Source organism: Phalaenopsis equestris, unplaced genomic scaffold, assembly GCF_001263595.1.
Source record: "Phalaenopsis equestris unplaced genomic scaffold, ASM126359v1 Scaffold234078, whole genome shotgun sequence".
In the NCBI taxonomy this organism is placed as follows: Eukaryota; Viridiplantae; Streptophyta; class Magnoliopsida; order Asparagales; family Orchidaceae; genus Phalaenopsis; species Phalaenopsis equestris.
The window spans coordinates 172,606-192,410 of NW_018252004.1; the positions used below are offsets into that span (position 1 = coordinate 172,606).

Genomic DNA, 19,805 nt, shown 5'->3' on the forward strand with positions numbered 1-19,805 from the left:
AGCCAAAAATTTAACCTAATATTTAAATTTGACTATAAAGTTTAAAATTTTAATTTTCTTGACATTTCACATAAAACAAGTAGACAAATTATAAAATCAAATAAATTTAATTCTTTATATAAATATAATAATAAATAATTTTATAAATTTAAATAAAAAAATACTCAAATAAATTAAAAAAAGATTAATAACAAGTTAAAAAACATAAATAAATACTAACAAATTAATCTATTAAAATAAAAATTTTAAAAATACAATATAAATTATACTATTTTTTATGATTTGCATTTACATTTCACAGAATTTGTATATTAACTGTAATGAAAATCAATTCAGTATTTGTCATCTTTGCAAAAAAACCCCCAATCTACATTCCTGTATGCATGTGTACACAAATCAAAAACCCTATACTTTTTGGTATATCCACAGATTACCGTCGGGCCTGTAAAAACGATCCAACGGCTACGAGGCAGTCAACTCGAAGAATTAGACTTTGACTTTGAATGGGATGGATATGGATCAACCCAACAGTGATCCGCAGCCGCAGCATTTTCCCATCTCCGCTGGAACATCTCCAATTCCGTATACGACCTCTTCCGGATCTGCTCATTTAAAACCACCTTTTTTTTTTCATTTCTTTTTATTTACAATTAACTCCTAAACTTCATTTTATTTACACAAGATAAAATATTAGTAAAAAACAAAGATGATTTGCATACATACCACTTCAATATAAAAAAAATATTACATCAGGACTCCTAATGCATTCGGAGTCCAATGATGGAGCGTCACATGTCAAGTAGGCTCCACCGTTTTTAACATTGGCCAATACCAGCGTATAACGGTGAAGCCCACTTAACACGTGACGCCCCACTATTGCACTCCGAACGCAAACTACATCATGATGTAATATTTTCTCCTTCAATATTTACATAGCATATTACCCGGCAATGTTTCACATTTTAAAAGTTAAAATAATAATGATTTTGTTGTGATATGAAAGATTTACACAGCGCATTAATGTAAAAAAGTATGGCGGTTAGAGATGTAAATATATAGGAATTAAGCGGTATCTATGTAAAAAATCCCCAAAGAACAAACATAGAGCTGTAGAAAAATCAGAAATCATAATGCAAATACAATGGGCATGGAGAACCAGAACTCACAGCTAATCGACCATTCATGGCACTTGAACCAGACCGCACCTGAATCCAGAAAAAGAACAATTAAATACAATCCACAGATATATATATATATATATATATATATATATAGATAGATAGATAGATATATGCTGTACAACTTACCGGGCTGCTTGCATCAGAAGCATCTGATAAAGAGTTGGGAGCAGCTGTTGTCTGGACATTTATAGCAGAAAATAAATTCAAAAAGAGAATTTGAACGTTAAATTATGAATTTTAACAATTAAGATCGATACTGCGGATTAAAATTACAGGGAGAAAAGAGTATGAAAGATGTCGGAGAGGAGGAAAATATGAGAAAAGATTATAAAATATGAGCTAGCGTAAGATGGTGTTTTTTGGAATTCCCTGGTAAAATATACGCGGAAAAAAGGAGGAAAATGTTTCGTCGGAGCGGCATTTACAGACGTACCGCTTAACTCCTATGTATTTGCATATCTAACATCTAAACTTTACATTCTACCTCCAACCATCCGAATCTTTCATATCACATCAAAAATACCGGTGTTTTAACTTGTAGAAAGTGAGATGCACCTTTTCATGCATGGTTTCAGGGTTTATAAAGGTGCTAAATTAGTCCTCGGACTATTTTGATGGGGCCTAAAATAGTCCTCAATGAAGACTATTTTAAAAAAAAAAAACTCTCGGGATTAAACTAACACTTCCATATACTGTGGAGCGAAAATTTTGATACTTTTATCCTTTTTCATGCATTATAACACCAAAATGTTATAAATGCAAATATCAAACTTCAAGTGTTAGATATGTAAATACAATAAGAATTTTGTGGTATGCATGAAACTTTCCCTTCCTTCTAAAGTTAAAATTTTGGCTTTATAACTTGGAACTAATGATCTAGCAAAATATGCTATAGAAACAATGCGTCCAAACTTCTCATGTTATACAACGCAAACATGCAAACAAAAAATCCTAAAATGGTCCGAAGATTGGTCTTTAAATTGCCGGTCACAAACCCGGATGTGAAAAGTTGAGGGTTGCATTAGATAGTCGACAACCAACGTAAAAGGTCCAAACTTCTCATGTTATACAGCGCAAAAAATGCAAACAAAAAATCCTAAAATGGTCTGAAGATTGGCCTTTAAATTGCCGGTCCCAAACCCATATGTGAAAAGTGGAGGGTTGCATTAGGTAGTCGACAGCCAACGTAAAACTTGTCGAAAAAATCATGACATGAATCCTTTTGATCATTGTGTAAAAATAGTACACAATGGAGAAAAAGGATTCATGTAACCGACCCCACGTAATGGGATTAAGGCTTTGCTGTTGTTGTTGTTATTGTTTTTGTTGTTCGTCTGAAGATTAGTCTTACCTTGCTATCACCACCAAGTGAAGGAATGCCCTTGTGAACAATGTATTCACCATCCACCACTCCAACATTTTTAGTTCTATCACCCTCCAAAAAAGAAAAAAGTGAAAGATCTCAATGCATGAAAATATCATGATTGTAAGAAAAATAACCATGTAATATATGGATGATTGAAGCATATACCTGAGCACAATATCCAAGCTTTGTATCCAGCCCCCAAGCATGAATCAAGTCATTCTGCCATATTGCATGAAAGGAAAAAAATGCATGATTTAAAAGTTTTCAATGCTAAGGACTTGTTTGGGATCACTTTCATTTTTTTGACATGTTAATATATTTGTTTTGAAAAACAAATTAAATTAGTTTTAAAAATACTCAAAGCATATAAAAAATATTTTGAGTGCTTTTAAAAATAATTGAACATGAAGTAAAAAAATGTACAAAACAAAATGAAAAACAAAAATCAAAAGTGATTCCAAACACTCCCAAATTGTTGGATCAATGAAGTAGCGGAAGCGAAAAAATGGATGGATGAAAGGGTTGATGCAATCGATCAAGAATGAGCTGAAAATACCTGGATCATATGCCAAACGCAACGCCAGGCAGCTCTTGAAAAAACAGGAGCCATCATTTCTACCCACCTGAAATTTGCATGATCCAAACATAATGACAACTTTAAATTTCGGATTGCATTACATTTAAAAGGAAGGGGGGGGCATTTACATATTATATAATTCTGATGTATTTACATATCTAACACCTAAACTTGCATTTAAAAGGAAGGGGGGGAATTTACATATTATATAATTCAAATGTATTTACATATCTAACACCTAAACTTTTATATTTACATGCATACCACTCATATCAAAAAGATCATCATCACTATCTTTTTAAAAGTTAAATATATCTTTTTCTAGGTTCATGACACTAAGGTGTTAAAAGTGTAAACATTGAACTTTGGATGTTAGATGTGTAAATACATAGAAATTGTGTGATATTTATGTAAATTTTCCAAAAAAATAAAATAAAACAAGCAAACAAACAATACTTAATTGGAGAAAAGCTGAACACATTGGCAAACAAGAATGTAAATAATTTCAAACAAAAGTCCATGATTTTAAGATAATGCAAGCAAAAATGGGCAATACAAAGCAAAAATGATGGGTGAGTTCAAGTAATATAGCAATATAAGAGACAGAATAAACTGCAAGAGAACATGACGAGAGAAATGGGGAAAAACAGCTTGCAGGTTACATGTGTAAATTTAGAGAGGTTTGTTGAGCCAAACTAAACTCACCCTGTGCATGGTGGCTCTGTACTATTCTTGTAACACCTCCCACCACCGCTGAATTTGTAGGTTCTTCTGTTCAAAGAAAAAAAAAAATTTGTGCTTTAAAAAATGTTAAAATTATTGGGAAAAAAATCAAGAAAACATCCATACATGAAACAAGAAAGGTGGGTATCCTCTAAGCCAGTGCACCGAATGTATGGAACATTGCAAGATTCAACTAAATTAAGATTTAGAATAGGGGTATAAATGAGTTTAGTTGAGCTCGAGCCACCCTCAACTTGAGCTTGAGCTTGTTTTGACCTAGTTCAAGCTCAAGCTTGAGCTAAATTCTACGAGTTCGAGTCATCTCATGAGCTAGCTTGCTTATTATAAAAGAAATAAAACAATATTTATTCAAGAATAGAACGGACAATTAAGAGATAAATAATAGCCAATCACTTGTTATAAAATAAAAAATTTATCTTTTGAAAACAATTTTAATAAATTATAGAAAAAATCTTGAATTTTAACATATATTTAGAGCATTTTATATTAATATTTTTTTGAAGAAGCTAACTGATGAGCCAACGAGTCGAGTCGAGGTTGATTAGGGTTGTAAATCAACCAATGCATATGAAGAATAACTCAAACTCAGCTCAACTTGAATTAAACATGAACAACTTATGATTCAAGCAAACAAAGTCCAATCCATGCATATTCGACTTGGCTCGGCTCGGCTTGATTACAACCCAAGGGCTAACTTGAGCTTTGGCTTGTTAGCTCATCAAGCTCAACTTGCGAGCCATTTATCGAGCCAAGCTCGAGCTGGCTCAGTAGTCATCTTGGCTCAGTTACACCCTTAATTTAGTGTTAGAATCTGGCAAATCAAACAAGAAGAGTTATTTGATAAAAAGGATATTCGGAAGAACCTGTGCACTTTTCCTTTCCTCATACGTACAGTGATTTGATAGTGCACCTGAGATTTAGAAGCATCCAGTGCTGGTTGTGATATTTCCAACCCTTCTTTTTCAATGATTGATATATACCTGAATCTTAAATGTGTTATTGAAACAGTTCCACTCGAAACGAATCACCAGTAATCAGTCAAAAGAATAAGCAGCCGGTGTGATGATAACACCACATTATATATACGGAAAATTTACATATGCAGCACACAACTCTTATCTATTTAAATATCTCACACATAAACCTTTCAAATTTACATACATAGATAGCACCTTCATGCTCTAAACCTATACATGAAAAACTGTATTTCACTTTTAAAAAGTGATAATAGTGCTATTTCTTACGTGATAATAAAAATTTGAGTTCTATATGTAAATATGAAAGATTAGGTGTGAGACAAGCAAATACATAAGAATTATTAACACCCAAGTTTTAAGGAAAGGAAATAATACCGTTTGGGATTAAAATTTTCCACACCAAGATCCTCATCCCAAAGGAAAATGTAATTATACTCGGCAACTATGTCTGGATGCAGGAAACGCTTGGCAAACCACCTTTTTCACATTATAGAGAGTAAAATAACTACAATTTAATCCAGAAGAATATCAAAATTTGCAGAAAATCTGTTGTACCATTTTGTTTGATTGATTGCAGAGACGTGTAAGACACTATCACTCCAATCTAAGTCCCTCCACTCATCCACAGAGCCATCATAGTGAAAAAGCATCACAGCAAAGTTACTTGCATAGAACTGAAAATAAAACAGTAATAAGAATACAATTATGTGTTTGGAAGCACTATCAGACAGGAAAGGGCATCAGCTCCAAGCAAATACCTTTTTAACAATTTCATCCACAACTTTCTTTTGTTTTACTCCAACAGCAATTGCCAGCAAACTCTTTGAGGATTCTACTTTGCCCTATCGCCCACAAAAAAAAAAGAGACACAATATTAAAGTCCAAATTGATTCAATTGTTTAAAATATAATTTTAGCTATTAGATTTAATTTTATTTTTTAGTTTTTAGTTTTTTTTTTTTTTGGCTTTTCCTTCTGTAAAATAGATCAAACAAAAAACCAATATTATATGAATTTCTTCAAGTATTAAATAAATAAAATCATGTAAATAAACAAGTGACATAAAAATCAAAATATATATCATCTATTTCACACGTCAAAATTATAAATTTTAACAAATATAATTTTGCATTCTTATTAATATATGCTATTTAAGCTAAAGTTAAATTGGTTTATACTTAAAGCTATAATTAAATTTTGATAAATAATTTGATTGGTCTATTTTTTGAGTTTTACAATAATGACCGATAGGCTTGGGCTAATTTATAAACCAAACCATCCACATGCACACTCCAATTAGAAATAGTGCAAGAGGTTCCCTCAATGTTAAATTTGGAGGGGTAGATTTACGAAAACTTATAGGGCTTAAGGAAGGCAACTTACACATTTCTCCAAGCTCACATTCTAACTTCAAAAAGAAACATAAGAAAACCTGAGCATGCCAATTTTACTTTCGGAGAACTAGTCAAGCAATCTGACATAAATTTAACATAATAGCACTTACGGTTTTAATTTCAGATTACCACTAATTATTGTTTCAGCAAAGAGTCAAAATCTGCTTATTTACAATATCATTTAAAATAAACTCAATTCCATTGACTCCATTCTACCAACATTAACCCTTTGAAGGACAAGCTTAACAATACAACTTAAAATATTATAGGGCTTGTAGAATTTGGAATTCATATGTTGCGGCTACTTTGAATTTGAAACAACCTTCTCTGCATGAAGGGTGAATAAATAATAAAATTTTAACTGTAAGCATATCATTGTGTATATTAGGCATAACATATGTTCTCATACTAAGTTGTTTGGAATTTCCACTAATAAAAATCAGAATGACAGACAAATAAAATTACTCAGACATGTAAAAAGGGGTAACAAATGGAGTAAAAACCACTAATATTAGAGCTACATGACAAAAACTTGGCAACTAAAATTGGTCTGCGTTTTCTAGCTTGCCATATGAAAAAAGATTCGAAAAGCATCTAAAACTATACCTTCTACCATTGTTAAATCCCAAGGATGTGTCAACAAATACAAAAAAACCAATATTGGGGTGGTTTTGTAGCGATTAAATGAGCAAAAAAAATAATAACTGACACCAACAGTGCAACACCTCTGATAAATTGGTATTGTAACTCATTGGGATTCCAAATGCTTGATAAATCATAGAATACTGTAAGTAATTTGAATTATTTAGAACCAACCTCCACAATATTTGATTTTTAACATATTTTATTAATACTTACTAACTACTGAAATTACATCATTGCCAATAAATATTGTTGTTTTTACTCAGATGTATATGTACTTTGAGAACAAATTAATTCTCCTCATTGAAAAAATGTAGAGACAATGAAGATTCACTTTGCCTCGAAAAGTAACTCAAAACAAATCATTAACCGGTAAATATTTCACATGAAAGCTTGACATTTATATCAAGGGAGAAAAATTTTCCTTTTGTAAATTTGTCATATAAATCATATCTTATTTTAAGAACAAAAAAAGTCATGCGAGCTCTAACATACCTGTGTTGACAATTCCTTCGTGTGAAATTGTTAATCATAGAAGAAGAGCATGAATAAAAAAAGAGAACAATGGCCTCGGTCTACTTTGAAAGCTTCACAAATTCAAATGATAAAGCAACAAACTCTAGTGTGAGTAGAAGTTCCCAATTTAAGGGCTTGCTTTTATGGACAACTACATTTGTCAAGTGATTTTGAGTAAAAACCTAAGGCCTATCACACAATAACATGAGCCAACCCCGAAACAAAACCACAACGAAGTTGATTTAACATTAACATTTTCATTATATGCATTTAGAATGATAATTCTTTACCAAATAGTTCATTTTTTTTCAAGATTCTTGCCTCTTAAATTCCCAATACAACAATAGATTGTAAATTAATTGCCTTAAATGTATCAACGCTAATCCACCGTTGCATGTTAAGAGCTATCTTCTTTTTGTTCTACTATCATAGCCTTCAATATGTCTTTAACTTTCTTGGCAAAACAAAAGCTCAATCGAAGAATAAATCACATTTACTAATAAAATTTGTTGATAGCCAACATTCAACAGAAAAAAATTACTCATGATTATCAAACTTAAGCTTTACCTTCAAATTGGTCACCTAAAAAAAATCGCCTTTATTCATTTAAGTAACAATTTCCAAGAGGAATTGTGGGAACATAAAAATAAGACTAGATCAGCTGGTCCAACCAATTCAACAGTGAACCAATCCTCGGGTCGGTTTGATCCAACTTCAAAATCACATTTGGTCTGAACCAATCAGAACTGGAGTTGAACTGGAGCTAAAGCAGTGAGCAGGGCAGATTGGTGATGAACTTTTTGTTTTTTATTTTAATTGCAATGTTAAAAATGAAAGATATAAATTAAAAAAAAAAAAAAAAAAACATGTCCAGAATCTTTGACTTAAAATTATATTAAAAAATTCAAGAATGAAGTCTCATAAATTAGAACATATATTAAACTATCATAATATTATTATTACATCATTATTATATTATTTAAATTATATTAAAATAATTTTAATAATTATTATGTTATTCAGTTTAACTCTAATTCCACTATTGAATCTTGAATTTGTTTTCTTTCGATTTCCGGCCCGATTTTAAAACCTTAAAATTTTATTACAGTTATCTTTCCTATCAATTATTACCTCTACTATTCTTGCATACCGACAAAATGAATAACCCGTTCTCCTTCACAGAGATCTCTTACATTAACAAAAATTTCATAAAATAAAGACTAAAAAAGACTTGACGCGTCGATGGTCATTCATGTCTTCAGTCATTTAATTGCCTTAACTGGAAAAATAATTTCAGTATGTAAATTGCGAAAATCATGTAGGCGCAAAAGAAGCAACTAAGTTCTCTCCCTTGGCACAATAACTTATTAAACCCATTCCTACTGTCTCAGTATTTCCTTTCAAAATAACATGCCATTCATTTTTTTTTTTTTTTAGAATTAATTACCCCTTCCAAGCAAATTGATGGAGACCGCTGATTTCATTGAATGGTTCCAATACTAAATTTTCACAAACTTGTGCCATGGTTAATAAAATTCTAAAAACATCAAATTTGAATATTTTCAAGATCTAAGGCCACAATAACTATATTACCATAACAAACATGGTATTTGCTAACATCAACTAATAGAAACAAATTGAAATTAGTAATCATGCATAAAAATTTAAAGATGTAAATCTATTTTAACAAATGAAGTGCAATAATTGCAGAAGCAAAACAGCAACGTGCCTAAATTTTTCCTCATGGAATAAGCTTTCACATACCATTCCACTTGAAGAACTCAGGGAGTACTCCATTGTCTGCATTTCTAAATTTGATGTTTTACTAATTATGCCTTGAGGCAGAGCTTCACTCCCTGAAGGCTTGCCATGCTTTTGCTATCCAAAAAAAAAAGCAGACCAAAAAAGCATAAAACTTGTTTACACGCTTGAAAGGCCCCGTTACAAATTAGAAGAGAACAACAATCACGGTATAAATTAGCACAAACAATTGCAGATACAGTGGTAAATAAGCATACCTCGCAAAAACTAGAATTTCTGTTAAGCATTAGCCTTCCTATTCCGTATTCGGATCTTATTTTCTGCACAGAAAAGCATGTACTTTGTTTCATAGAGCTGTATTAAAAAAACTTATCAATATGCATAACTTCAAAAAAATAAAGGAAAATTTACAGACAGCACACAATTTTTATGTATTTACATATCTAAAACCCAAAGTTTGATATTTACACTTATAACATCTTGGAATCATAAACTTACCGATGAGAAGATGTATTTTACTTTTAAAAAGATAGTGAAGGTGTTATTTTTGATGTGAAGCTAAGGATTGGAGTGTTATGTGGTAGATATGTAAATTCATAGAAATTATCGTATGTATGTAAACTCCCTAAGAAAAGAAAAAATTTACCACTAATAAAGCATAGAACATTACATTTTTATAATTAGAATCACTCGGTGAAAAAAAAAAAAAAAAAAATGTTAGCACAGTAAATTGGCTGCCCAAAATCAGGCTGAAAAATACTGCAGCCTCATTCAACGATCAACAATAAATTTCCACAAATCAGCTGCCAGCCTTGGTATAACCATCAAAATACAGTTCTGCGGGGTCGTATTTTAAAAGTTTTGTTTTTGAAATAGTTGTCAAAATTCTGTTTGGCAATATAGCTTTTTTGCCGCTTTTAAAAATTTATATGATGAGAAATAATTTTTTATAACAAAATCTGCTAGATTGTGGTAACTATAAGCAAGTAATTGCCTGACTTTGTCGAAAGAGAAAAAGCCTATAATACTTGCAAAAACTTCCACAAAATATATTATTACATGAAAAGCTCTGTCTACTTTTTTATAAATAATCCTGAACCAAATCTAAGATGGATGTTGTTATTTTACATTGTATAAATACAATGCGCAAAAAGATCTCAGATGTCTATGAGAAGTTTGGCTTCATACAATGTTATGTTATAAGTTTGATTATATGCCATATTTTACACTGACAGAATATGAATAACATTACCAGCCAAGATTACAGTAATCACCTAGAAACCAAATTGGAAGATATCTAGATTATTTCAATCAAGATGGTTAAAATTAATAATAATTAACAATAATTCTTCAAAAGAAGATAACATTTTTAAACTAGAATGGCATTAAACTAAATGCATGACATTTGAAATTAAGAATTGCCATTTGCCAGCAAGAATGTAATGAGATGCATTAAAACTAGTGACTATTTTTACTTATATGATTGAGCAGGTATGTGCCTTCAAAAAATAATTTTATATCCTAAACCTACATAATATCTACAGGAATATACCAGAGAAAATTTTCCTTAAGCCAAGGGGCATCAACTAGTATTCTAGCTCTAACTGTATGAAATATATATATATATATGCACTACATATTATTTCAAAATAATTATGTTATAAATTCTTATTTATTTAAATGAATTTAAATATTTTTTATATTAATTGCAGCATGAAGCATATATAGAATATGCAGCATTTTCACATCTTGCCATATAATTATTCGTTAAACATACTACAAAATGGAATGCGTGAAAGTAGGTCTCAGAACTGCATAATCCCAAAAAAAAAAAAAAAATACATAAGGAAAAGAAGTGAACATGAATAAAACAAACTCTTATACAGCGCACAACAATCTATAAGTATTTTTTACTCAGGGGCGGAACCAAGATTGTCTTTTGGGGTGGGCAAAATCAACATTGCTTGATTTTTGTAAGTATATATATATAAGAAAAAGTTATTAAATTTTACTATCTATATAGAGAAATCTCAAATTTCAGGAAGGGCAAACATAACTTGGTTCCGCCCCTGTTTTTACTTATATTGAGTATTTAACGAAATCACATTTTACCTTGTAATTAACCACGTATGGGCTCCCAACAAGAAAACAAACACATAAAAAAATAGCCATTGGAAAGTAATGGCTTAGACACGCTCTCTTCTGGACAGGATCCGTAAGTAGATGACACTGCAACAATGCAAGGAAGGGAGATCATAAAAATAATATTGATAAAGATACAAACTTGAGAAGTAGATTATTCTTCAAAATTTTACTTAATAAATGCACTCTTAGATAGTACATAAATTTTCAAGTAATGTCAATAGCATTAATGATTTAGCTACTAATAAATTGCCCAAAATCAACATGTCAACAGCAAGTTATATATACGACTTATTATCTATATATTAATAAATGCATAGCATCTTAATCAGTGTCCTCATCAATAATCACTAATTTATAAAATTAATGACTAATATTATTAATAGCATAAGTATGCTTTACAAATAATATTAATGGAATTTCAATCATCAAAAAACTATCCCCAACTTTTGGAGTGATAATAAGCCTGTTCGTGGAGAAACGAGAAAATTACAATTATTTGCTGACATATTCATCAAAGATATTAAGCTGCAACAAGTGAGCCGATAAAAAAATTAACCATGATTAACGATACACACAACAACTTGCTGCTTAATTATCAATAAAAAATACTACAACATACTACCGGCAATTAAATTATCATGAAAATAATCAATGAGCATATGAGCTAGTAAAATGTAAAAGCTGGCATAACTATCATATCCTCCACAATTTAAATTCATCATACATTCTTTAGCTTAACCTAAGATTAAGATTAAAAAAAAAACTTTGCTAAAAAAATAAGATTAAGATTAAAAAAAACTTTGCATATATTCCAAATAGCTTAACCTAAGATTAAGATTAAAAAAATTTTGCTAAAAAAATAAGGTTTTTTTACATACATAGGAAGTGAAACCACCTAATTTACATATCTCACACATAAAAGTTTAATATTATGGATTTCGAACACAAGTTAATGCCTCCGTTGAAAACAGATAGAGTAAGAAGAGCTCCGTCGATGAACAAAATGAGGAATAGACGACAACAAGGAAATGCCATCGAGGAAGTTCAGGCTTTACTATAAGTCGTTGCTCCTCTAGTCAACAGGATTGCGACGTACAAAGACCTCCAAAACTCTTATTTTTTTCCTTTTTTTGTCTCGACCCTACTGCTCCTCCAGTCAACAGGATTGTGGTGTACAAAAACCTCCAAAACTTTTCTCATTCTCCTCCTGCCCCAGCCATGTTGCTCCTTCAATCGACAGTATCACAACGTATAGGGTTGTAAATGAACCAATGCATTCGAACTCAATAATACTCGATTATGTTCGTTCAAATTAGTAGCTTGAACAATTTGAACAATTTTTAAAAGCTCAGAGCTTAAATGAACTAAACATGAATATAGTTGAATTTGTTCATTTATGTTCAAGAACAAATTCATTTGTTGTTCAACAAGTAACTTGTTAACTACTCGACATTAAGCTCGATGACAACTAATATCATATATGATATATTATTTAAATAAAATTTAATCAAATATAATTTTTTTAATTAAAGATTTAATAGTAATATATTATTATATCAATAATATTTTTTATTAATTATTAATTATATATTTATTTTATTAATACATAACATAAAATTATTTATTTATTTTATTAAAATTTGGGTGTTAGATGTGCAAATACATAAGACTTATGTGGTATGTATGAATGCCCCTTAAAATTAATTTTAAACCCTCGGAAACCTCACTTTTCCTCTGGCCATTCACAGTTTCACGTCTCCCAATTTCGCTCAAAATATATAAAACCCTGAGTTGATAGGGCGTGCAAACATCAAAAAACAACGAGATCACGGTGTGCAAGGATCTCTGAAACTCTAGCCTATCTCATATATCTCTCATTTCCACTATGCTCTTAAATCCTACCTGATTGGGAAGTATTGTTGAAAAAGTGTAGTGCAACATTGTGAGTTATATATGATTAGCAATAAGGATGATGCCACAACTCAATATAAGCTATCCATAAAATTGTTCAAAAAAGCTAGGAAAAGAACAAGCGTATATCACTATAGGAGAACCAACACTTACATTTGAATTTCGGAGTTGGATACAAACTTGAAAGTATAATAATGATAAAATATGAGAGATTACATCTCATATGATCATGATTCGTGAGTTACATTTTATTTTTACAGAGTTTATAATCTATAAATTAGTAAATGAGAACAGATTTATGAAATTGTTTATTGAGATATTTACATAAAAATCTATATATTAATTTGAATTTTTAGTTTTTTTATTAACTTGTTAAAATACTCTTTCACTGGTCATAAACAAATCAAGTTCAAACATTGAAAAATTTTAACAAATCAAGTTTGAACAATATATGATAGTTCGACACAAACTCAAACCGAACATGAACAACTTATAATCACATCAAGCCAAGTCTGGACTATGATATACTCAGCTCGATTACAACCATAGCGACGTACAAAGACATTTGAAGCTCCCATCTTTCGCGAAGGCAGTGAAACTCCCATAGTTTTCCTCCGAAGCTCCCATCTAATTGTCTTCAAATCCGACCTAAAAAACTCCCATTCCAAGCTTGCATCTTGGAACGAAGACGACACCTCCTACAACTAGTTCGTAGTCAAAAGCGACTCCATCTCCAACCGAGTGCTAAAGCTCACCCTCGACGGCCTCTCCCTCTCAAGCAAGCTCGACCGTGGCCTTCTCTGGCTTCGAAGCCTCTAGACCCTTTCTCTTTACAGAGACAACTTCTCCGGCTCCCACATCGTCGAACAATAGAAAAGAAGGCGACGGAGTCGTTAACAGGAGTTCGGAATCCATAATATTAAACTTTTGTGTGTGAGATACGCAAATTAGTAGGTTTTGCATGCTATGTATGTAAAAACCCCAAAAAATAAACAAGCATAAAATGTATAGTCTTTTTCAACATATTTTTTTAAGGGGATTTTACATACATAGCACCCAAAAACTTTCATATTTACCTATGTCACATCTAAACTTTCATAATCAAAAACATCATATGAAAAGTTGCACTCATCATCACTTTTTAATTGTCAAATTCACCGTTTCATCCATAGGTAAAGTTTTATGATTGTAAAAATGGAAGGTTAGGTGTGAGATAGGTAAATCGATAAGAATTAGGTGCTATGTATGTAATTTTCCTTATTTTCAAATGATATACCTTAATACTATTTCAAACCAAACAATCCAAACCGTAAATTCCCATTGTTTCATATCCAAAACCTTGGTAGATACTACAAATAAAAACCCATCCAGAAGTGTTGAACCTTTTATTCAGCCCTATAAGCAAAACATCAATTCTTCAACAGAATATATGATTTTAAATCATAAAAAACACCAAAACAAGCATAGTAGAGTACAACATAAGAAGAAAATCGCAGAACTATTAATAAAATTTGAGTCCTACGCTTTTGAAAATAAATAAGTCAAGAATGAAAAGAGCCGCATGCTTAACAGAGGACGTCTTACATAATTTCGAATCGTCATCTCCACCAATCCCAACAACAGACCTGCAAACAAATAAAGAATAATAAAAAACCATTTTGAAACAAAAGAGCTCCACAATCAGCGAAGGATAATAAAACCAGAAGAAACAGCCAGGAATCAATCTTCAAGTTGCAGCAAAAAGCATATAAGTTAGACATCACTGAATTCTACCGTTGAAAACTCCAAAAAAGAAAACTCATAATTTCATAACACAGAAACCATGACAGATACAGAACCATATAATCTGAAACTCAAAAACATAAAATTCGGTGGCCATACCCTAACTTCTCCGCAACAAAATGGCTTCAAATCTGGATCATAAACTATTTGATCATTTATTTCAAAACCCAAAATTCCCCTGACTACAAATACGAAGCGTACGAGCGCTGTACAGAAAGACCTGAGGAAGACTAAAGTACGAATCTCCTCTCAGATTTGTACCGCCGCTCCTGTGTCTGAGAAAGATACGTCCCCACGCATGCGGGCAATCCAAAAACAGCATCGAACGAGGCGACTCTTCAAAGCCAATCAAATTGCTTCTTCAACATTTGAGAAATAAAAAACCAATTTTTAAGCCAAACTTTCAACGGAAGCAAAGTAAGAATAAAAAAAGATTGGGGCAAAAGAATGTTTTTTTTTAATTTTTTTTTGCTCTCGAGGATTGCTAGGGTTTGAAGGGGGTATAGAGAGGAAGGGAACGATTGCTGTTCTGTTGCATCTCTCTCTTGCAGAAGAGGGAAGAGTCGCTTTTGACTGGGTACAAGCAAGGAGAGAGAAAGAGAGAAGTGCGGAGGGAGGGTGGGCGACAGGTTCGTGTTAGTGGAAAATGTTATTTTTTTTTGGCTAATTATAGTCATATATTTTAAAATTAATGGCTCTTTATTAAAATAAAACGGGTGATTTGCAGATATACCAGTTTTAGACGGGGGCATTAACGTAAATAACACCCATCCAATTCTTGTAGATTTACTTATCTAAGATTTAAATTTTATATTAGAAGATTTAGAGGCATACCACTCACTTCCTTTATATTTATATATCTATAATCTAACTTCAATTTTTGCATACATGCTTTATATATTTTAAATTTTAAAAGTTAAAATAATGATCTTTTTTTAGGATATGAAATATTTGGGAAAGTAAATGTAAAACAAAAAATATAAAAAATAGGTGTTAGGTATGTGAATTCATAGTGTATGTAAAAAATATAGGATATGAAATATTTGGTAAAGTAAATGTAAAACAAAAAAAAAATAAAAAATAGGCGTTAGGTATGTGAATTCATAGTGTATGTAAAAAATATGTCAATGTTGATCTTGAAAGGATCTAACAGTCTAGAAGGGAAGATTACGATGAAGGCTGGCTCACCGCCAAGAGGTGAGGCCCATTTGACCGACTGAATGAAATCATATGTGTTGAGTCAGTAAAACAAAAGACGGTCGGATCATGAAACAAACAAAAGATGACCAGAGGATGGAAGAACATGCGTCAAGTCACAAATGAGATAAAGGGGCGTTCGAACCAACCAATACAGAAAAGGTAATATGATGTGATAGCATACCCTATATTAGAGTCAACCATCCCAAGGATGCCCAGAGGCTCTTCACAGTTAACAAGAATCGACAAACAGGCTGCATTAACCAATCGAGCCACGCCGAAAAAGCTGATATTGTCGACCCTAAGCCAAATAAGTATAGTCGATTGAGCCAAAAAGCAACCAGACGAAAAGCCCATGCATATAAACACTAGAAATATCCTAGAACATACCCATTTAAATCAGGAGTATATTTTTGTTTGTTTTTCTCTCTTTTATTTTTGAAGGAGGCGTCAGCTTGTCGATTATCGTATAATTCTCTTTCCCAAATAAGAATCTCTTCTGAGTCATATGAACTGCTTGAAGAAGAGAGGAACCGAAAAATACAAACATATGATAAAGCGAAAAATAAGAGAAAAAAACAAAACGAGAAGAGCATATATGCGATAAAACTCGCAATGATATGTAAGTATATCCGCCCAAACAAGATTGGGTGAAAACACCTTGAATCAATATACATGAAAGAATGCTTACGTAAACTCCCATAACTAGAGGTTCAGATGGAGGTGCCTGTTTTGAGGTTATGAATGCTCCCAGAATGACGTATTCTACTTGGTTAATTATATCTCAGGGGGTTGCCCAATAATACTCTTAATCCAAATGGATTTTGCTTGCTTGACATGACAACTAACACAGAGCTATAAAATAAGGTTTTCTCATAAGGGGAATGCTCTCATGCTTCTAAGTCTCACTAAGTCATCAGGCAGAGAGTGAGTCTCTCACATCCCAGGTGGGTAGCAGCTCATCGACATACAAAGCCTGTGAAATAACTGAATCATTCCAACGAGGGATCTCGATACGTCAAAACACATACATGCATAAGAGCGGAGGATAAATCGTCGTATCTCAATCGGGTGATAGCTTATCGACAATCAAACCGTCGAGATGATGCCAACGAGGACAAAAGGAGAGAAAGGGCTCAACAAAGGTAGTCGAGAGGAGAGGAAGAGTATTCCCTAAAAGGTAGAGGTAGCCAGGTTAGGGTGCCACAAACCCGTCACCTCAAGTTGACCCAACACGTTTTGAGACCCCCCGTTAGCAATTCGTGAATTACGACGTCCATATGGAATCTTGGTAGCCCTAAGGTCAAAGGAAGGAAACTCTATCACATGACTATCAGTTGGTGTTTCAAGAGGTGGGACTTATTCCCGCCAATGTGGTGATGATACCTCAGGAAAAGAAGGAGAAAAAGAGGTTCAACTACAAAGATGGAAACGCTTCGACAAGAGGACTTATACTTGTCTGGGTCTGGGAGCATTCTAACACCCTAGGCGCTCTAGACAACTACCTATATAGAAATCTATACTGGGTCAATCGGGTTGGAGAAGCACGGTGGCTTCTTCTCAGGACATGCAAACATGATGTAGTTATCTATCACAATCATAAAAGTGGAGATCCTATTAAAAACGAATGGGTTAAGTCCCTGCATGCAGCCCATTTTAAAACTGGCCCAAAGGCCATGCAGAAAAATAAAGACAAGTTTTAAAAATCCTAACTGTTTTAATCCTAAAATTTTGATTATTTTAATCTTTTATTATAATTTTTTAAGTAAAAAAATTATAATTTTAGAGTCCTTAATGAGCAATCCCAGATGCACAAAAATAAACAATAGAAAATAATCGAGACATGCAGGCACTCAAAAAAGAAAGCACTCCAAAATAGAATATAAAAGTGGTCAAATATCGCTGGGTCGACAACATATCCCAAGAAAGCAGAAAAAGCAGTCAGACTCCGCATATATATGCCCAGTTCTAATTCTATATAAAAATATAGGTATAGAACATGAGTTGCCACTCTTGGTCCCCGTCACGCGATTTGATGTGTCATTCACCTTGAAGCTCGTGTTCATACCTTATTTCCAATACAGAATTGGCCTAAGAACTCTATAAAACACATATGAACGCGAAAAAAAAGACTCAACCTGCAGAAAAAAAAAACGTTCGCAAGGAAAGTTATGTTACATGAATAGGTCGTGCCTTATAGGCTTAGAAATCATTACAAGCTTTCCCTTTTATTGTACCAATGTGTATGCATATGTATAAACACGATACCCCGCACAAGAACGCCTTACTCTACTACCATGCACAATAGGCATACAAGCACACCAAAAAAGTATAAAATGCAATGCATGGCTAGCATAAGAGAAAAACACCACAGAATAATAGTCAGAAGCGTCAAAAAAGAACAATCTAGCATCTTAAATCCTAGCCTAGCACAATAACTAACGAGAAAGTGCCCTAACCAGCATCTAAATGCAAGGTCAGTCTCTCGGTAAACTATGACGTTGACGGGGTCGCCTTACCGGCCCTGCCCTAACGATCCAAGGGATCTAAAGGGTGTCACCCAAGGTGGATTTTGAAAAATAAGTTGTCCTTACATATGGCCTAGTTTACTTTATGCTTAATTTTTAAACTATAGTGGATATAAAATGTAAAAAAATATATTTTCCTTAACATTTAAAATAACGACCATTAAATGTGGACCCGTAATATGTCGGGTGACACGAGTTAGATCTATTGGATCCTTAGCATAGTCATACTTGTGTCAATCATGATAGCATAACTCACATTGCTCATTAGAATCAACCTGACAAGCAATGTTTGTTAAGATATCGCGACCAACATAGGATCACTCTCATAATGAGTAGGCTCGCAATCTATGCACGCATGCAAATGCAAATGCAAACAGTCACACACAAGAAGCGGTGAGGGTGATTGTGCCAAGGAGGCAATGACTCAGAAAACTAGGTGTCGTAGAGGCAGTGACCTAAAAAAGATGGGTGTGTCACGGAGGCAGTGACTCGGGAAGGGTGTATTGTGGAGACGGTGACCGAACGATGTGTGTTTTGGAGGCAGGGGTTCAAAAAATGAGTGTATCGTGAAGACAGTGACCCGAAGATGGGCATGTTGTGGAGGCAGTGACCCGACAACTATGTATGTCGTAGAGGCAGTGACCTAAAGAGGTGCATCATAAGCAAATGATAATGATCATGCAAACTAACATACAAGATGCAAATACACCATACAAGTAGGCAAACACGCACTTGCACATGTAAGAAAAGATGCAATATGCAAGTGGTGGGCCAACCAAGTCGGAGGAACCAGTCAGACCAAAGAGATGATGACCGGGTTAGGGCAGTCGGTCGAGATGAAGTGAAATGTCGACCAGGCCAGGGGTGCCTGTCAAACCAAGCCGAAATGCCAACCGGGTTGGGGCGGCAGACCAAGGCAAAGTGAACTGCTTACCGGGTAGTGGAGGTCAGTCGAACCAAAGTGAAATGTTGATCGGGCCCGGGGCAGTCGATCAAGGCAAAGTGAAGTGTTGACCGAGCCAGGGCTGCCAGTCAAACTAAGGTAAAATGTCAACTGAGTTTTGCCGGTTGGTCAAAGCACAGTG

General features: G+C 33.2%; 1 protein-coding gene across 3 annotated transcripts; it reads right to left on the minus strand.

Moving 5' to 3' along the window:
- Positions 1-315: 315 nt before the first annotated feature.
- LOC110038830 lies at positions 316-15,640 on the minus strand. 3 transcript variants are annotated; one of them, XM_020743743.1, is made up of 16 exons: positions 15,095-15,640; positions 14,798-14,838; positions 11,270-11,386; positions 9,415-9,477; positions 9,161-9,271; positions 5,604-5,687; positions 5,401-5,519; positions 5,221-5,322; positions 4,732-4,848; positions 3,830-3,895; positions 3,104-3,170; positions 2,713-2,766; positions 2,533-2,616; positions 1,308-1,358; positions 1,167-1,205; positions 316-602 (listed from the first exon to the last, which is right to left on the minus strand). In XM_020743743.1, exons 2-16 carry the CDS (start codon positions 14,813-14,815, stop codon positions 474-476), a joined length of 1,221 nt encoding a protein of 406 aa, XP_020599402.1. In that variant the 5' UTR covers positions 14,816-14,838; positions 15,095-15,640; the 3' UTR covers positions 316-473. The 3 variants fall into 3 exon arrangements, with proteins under 3 accessions (XP_020599402.1, XP_020599401.1, XP_020599403.1); XM_020743742.1 differs by having other exon boundaries at positions 9,161-9,274; XM_020743744.1 differs by lacking the exon at positions 11,270-11,386 and having other exon boundaries at positions 9,161-9,274.
- Positions 15,641-19,805: the final 4,165 nt, after the last annotated feature.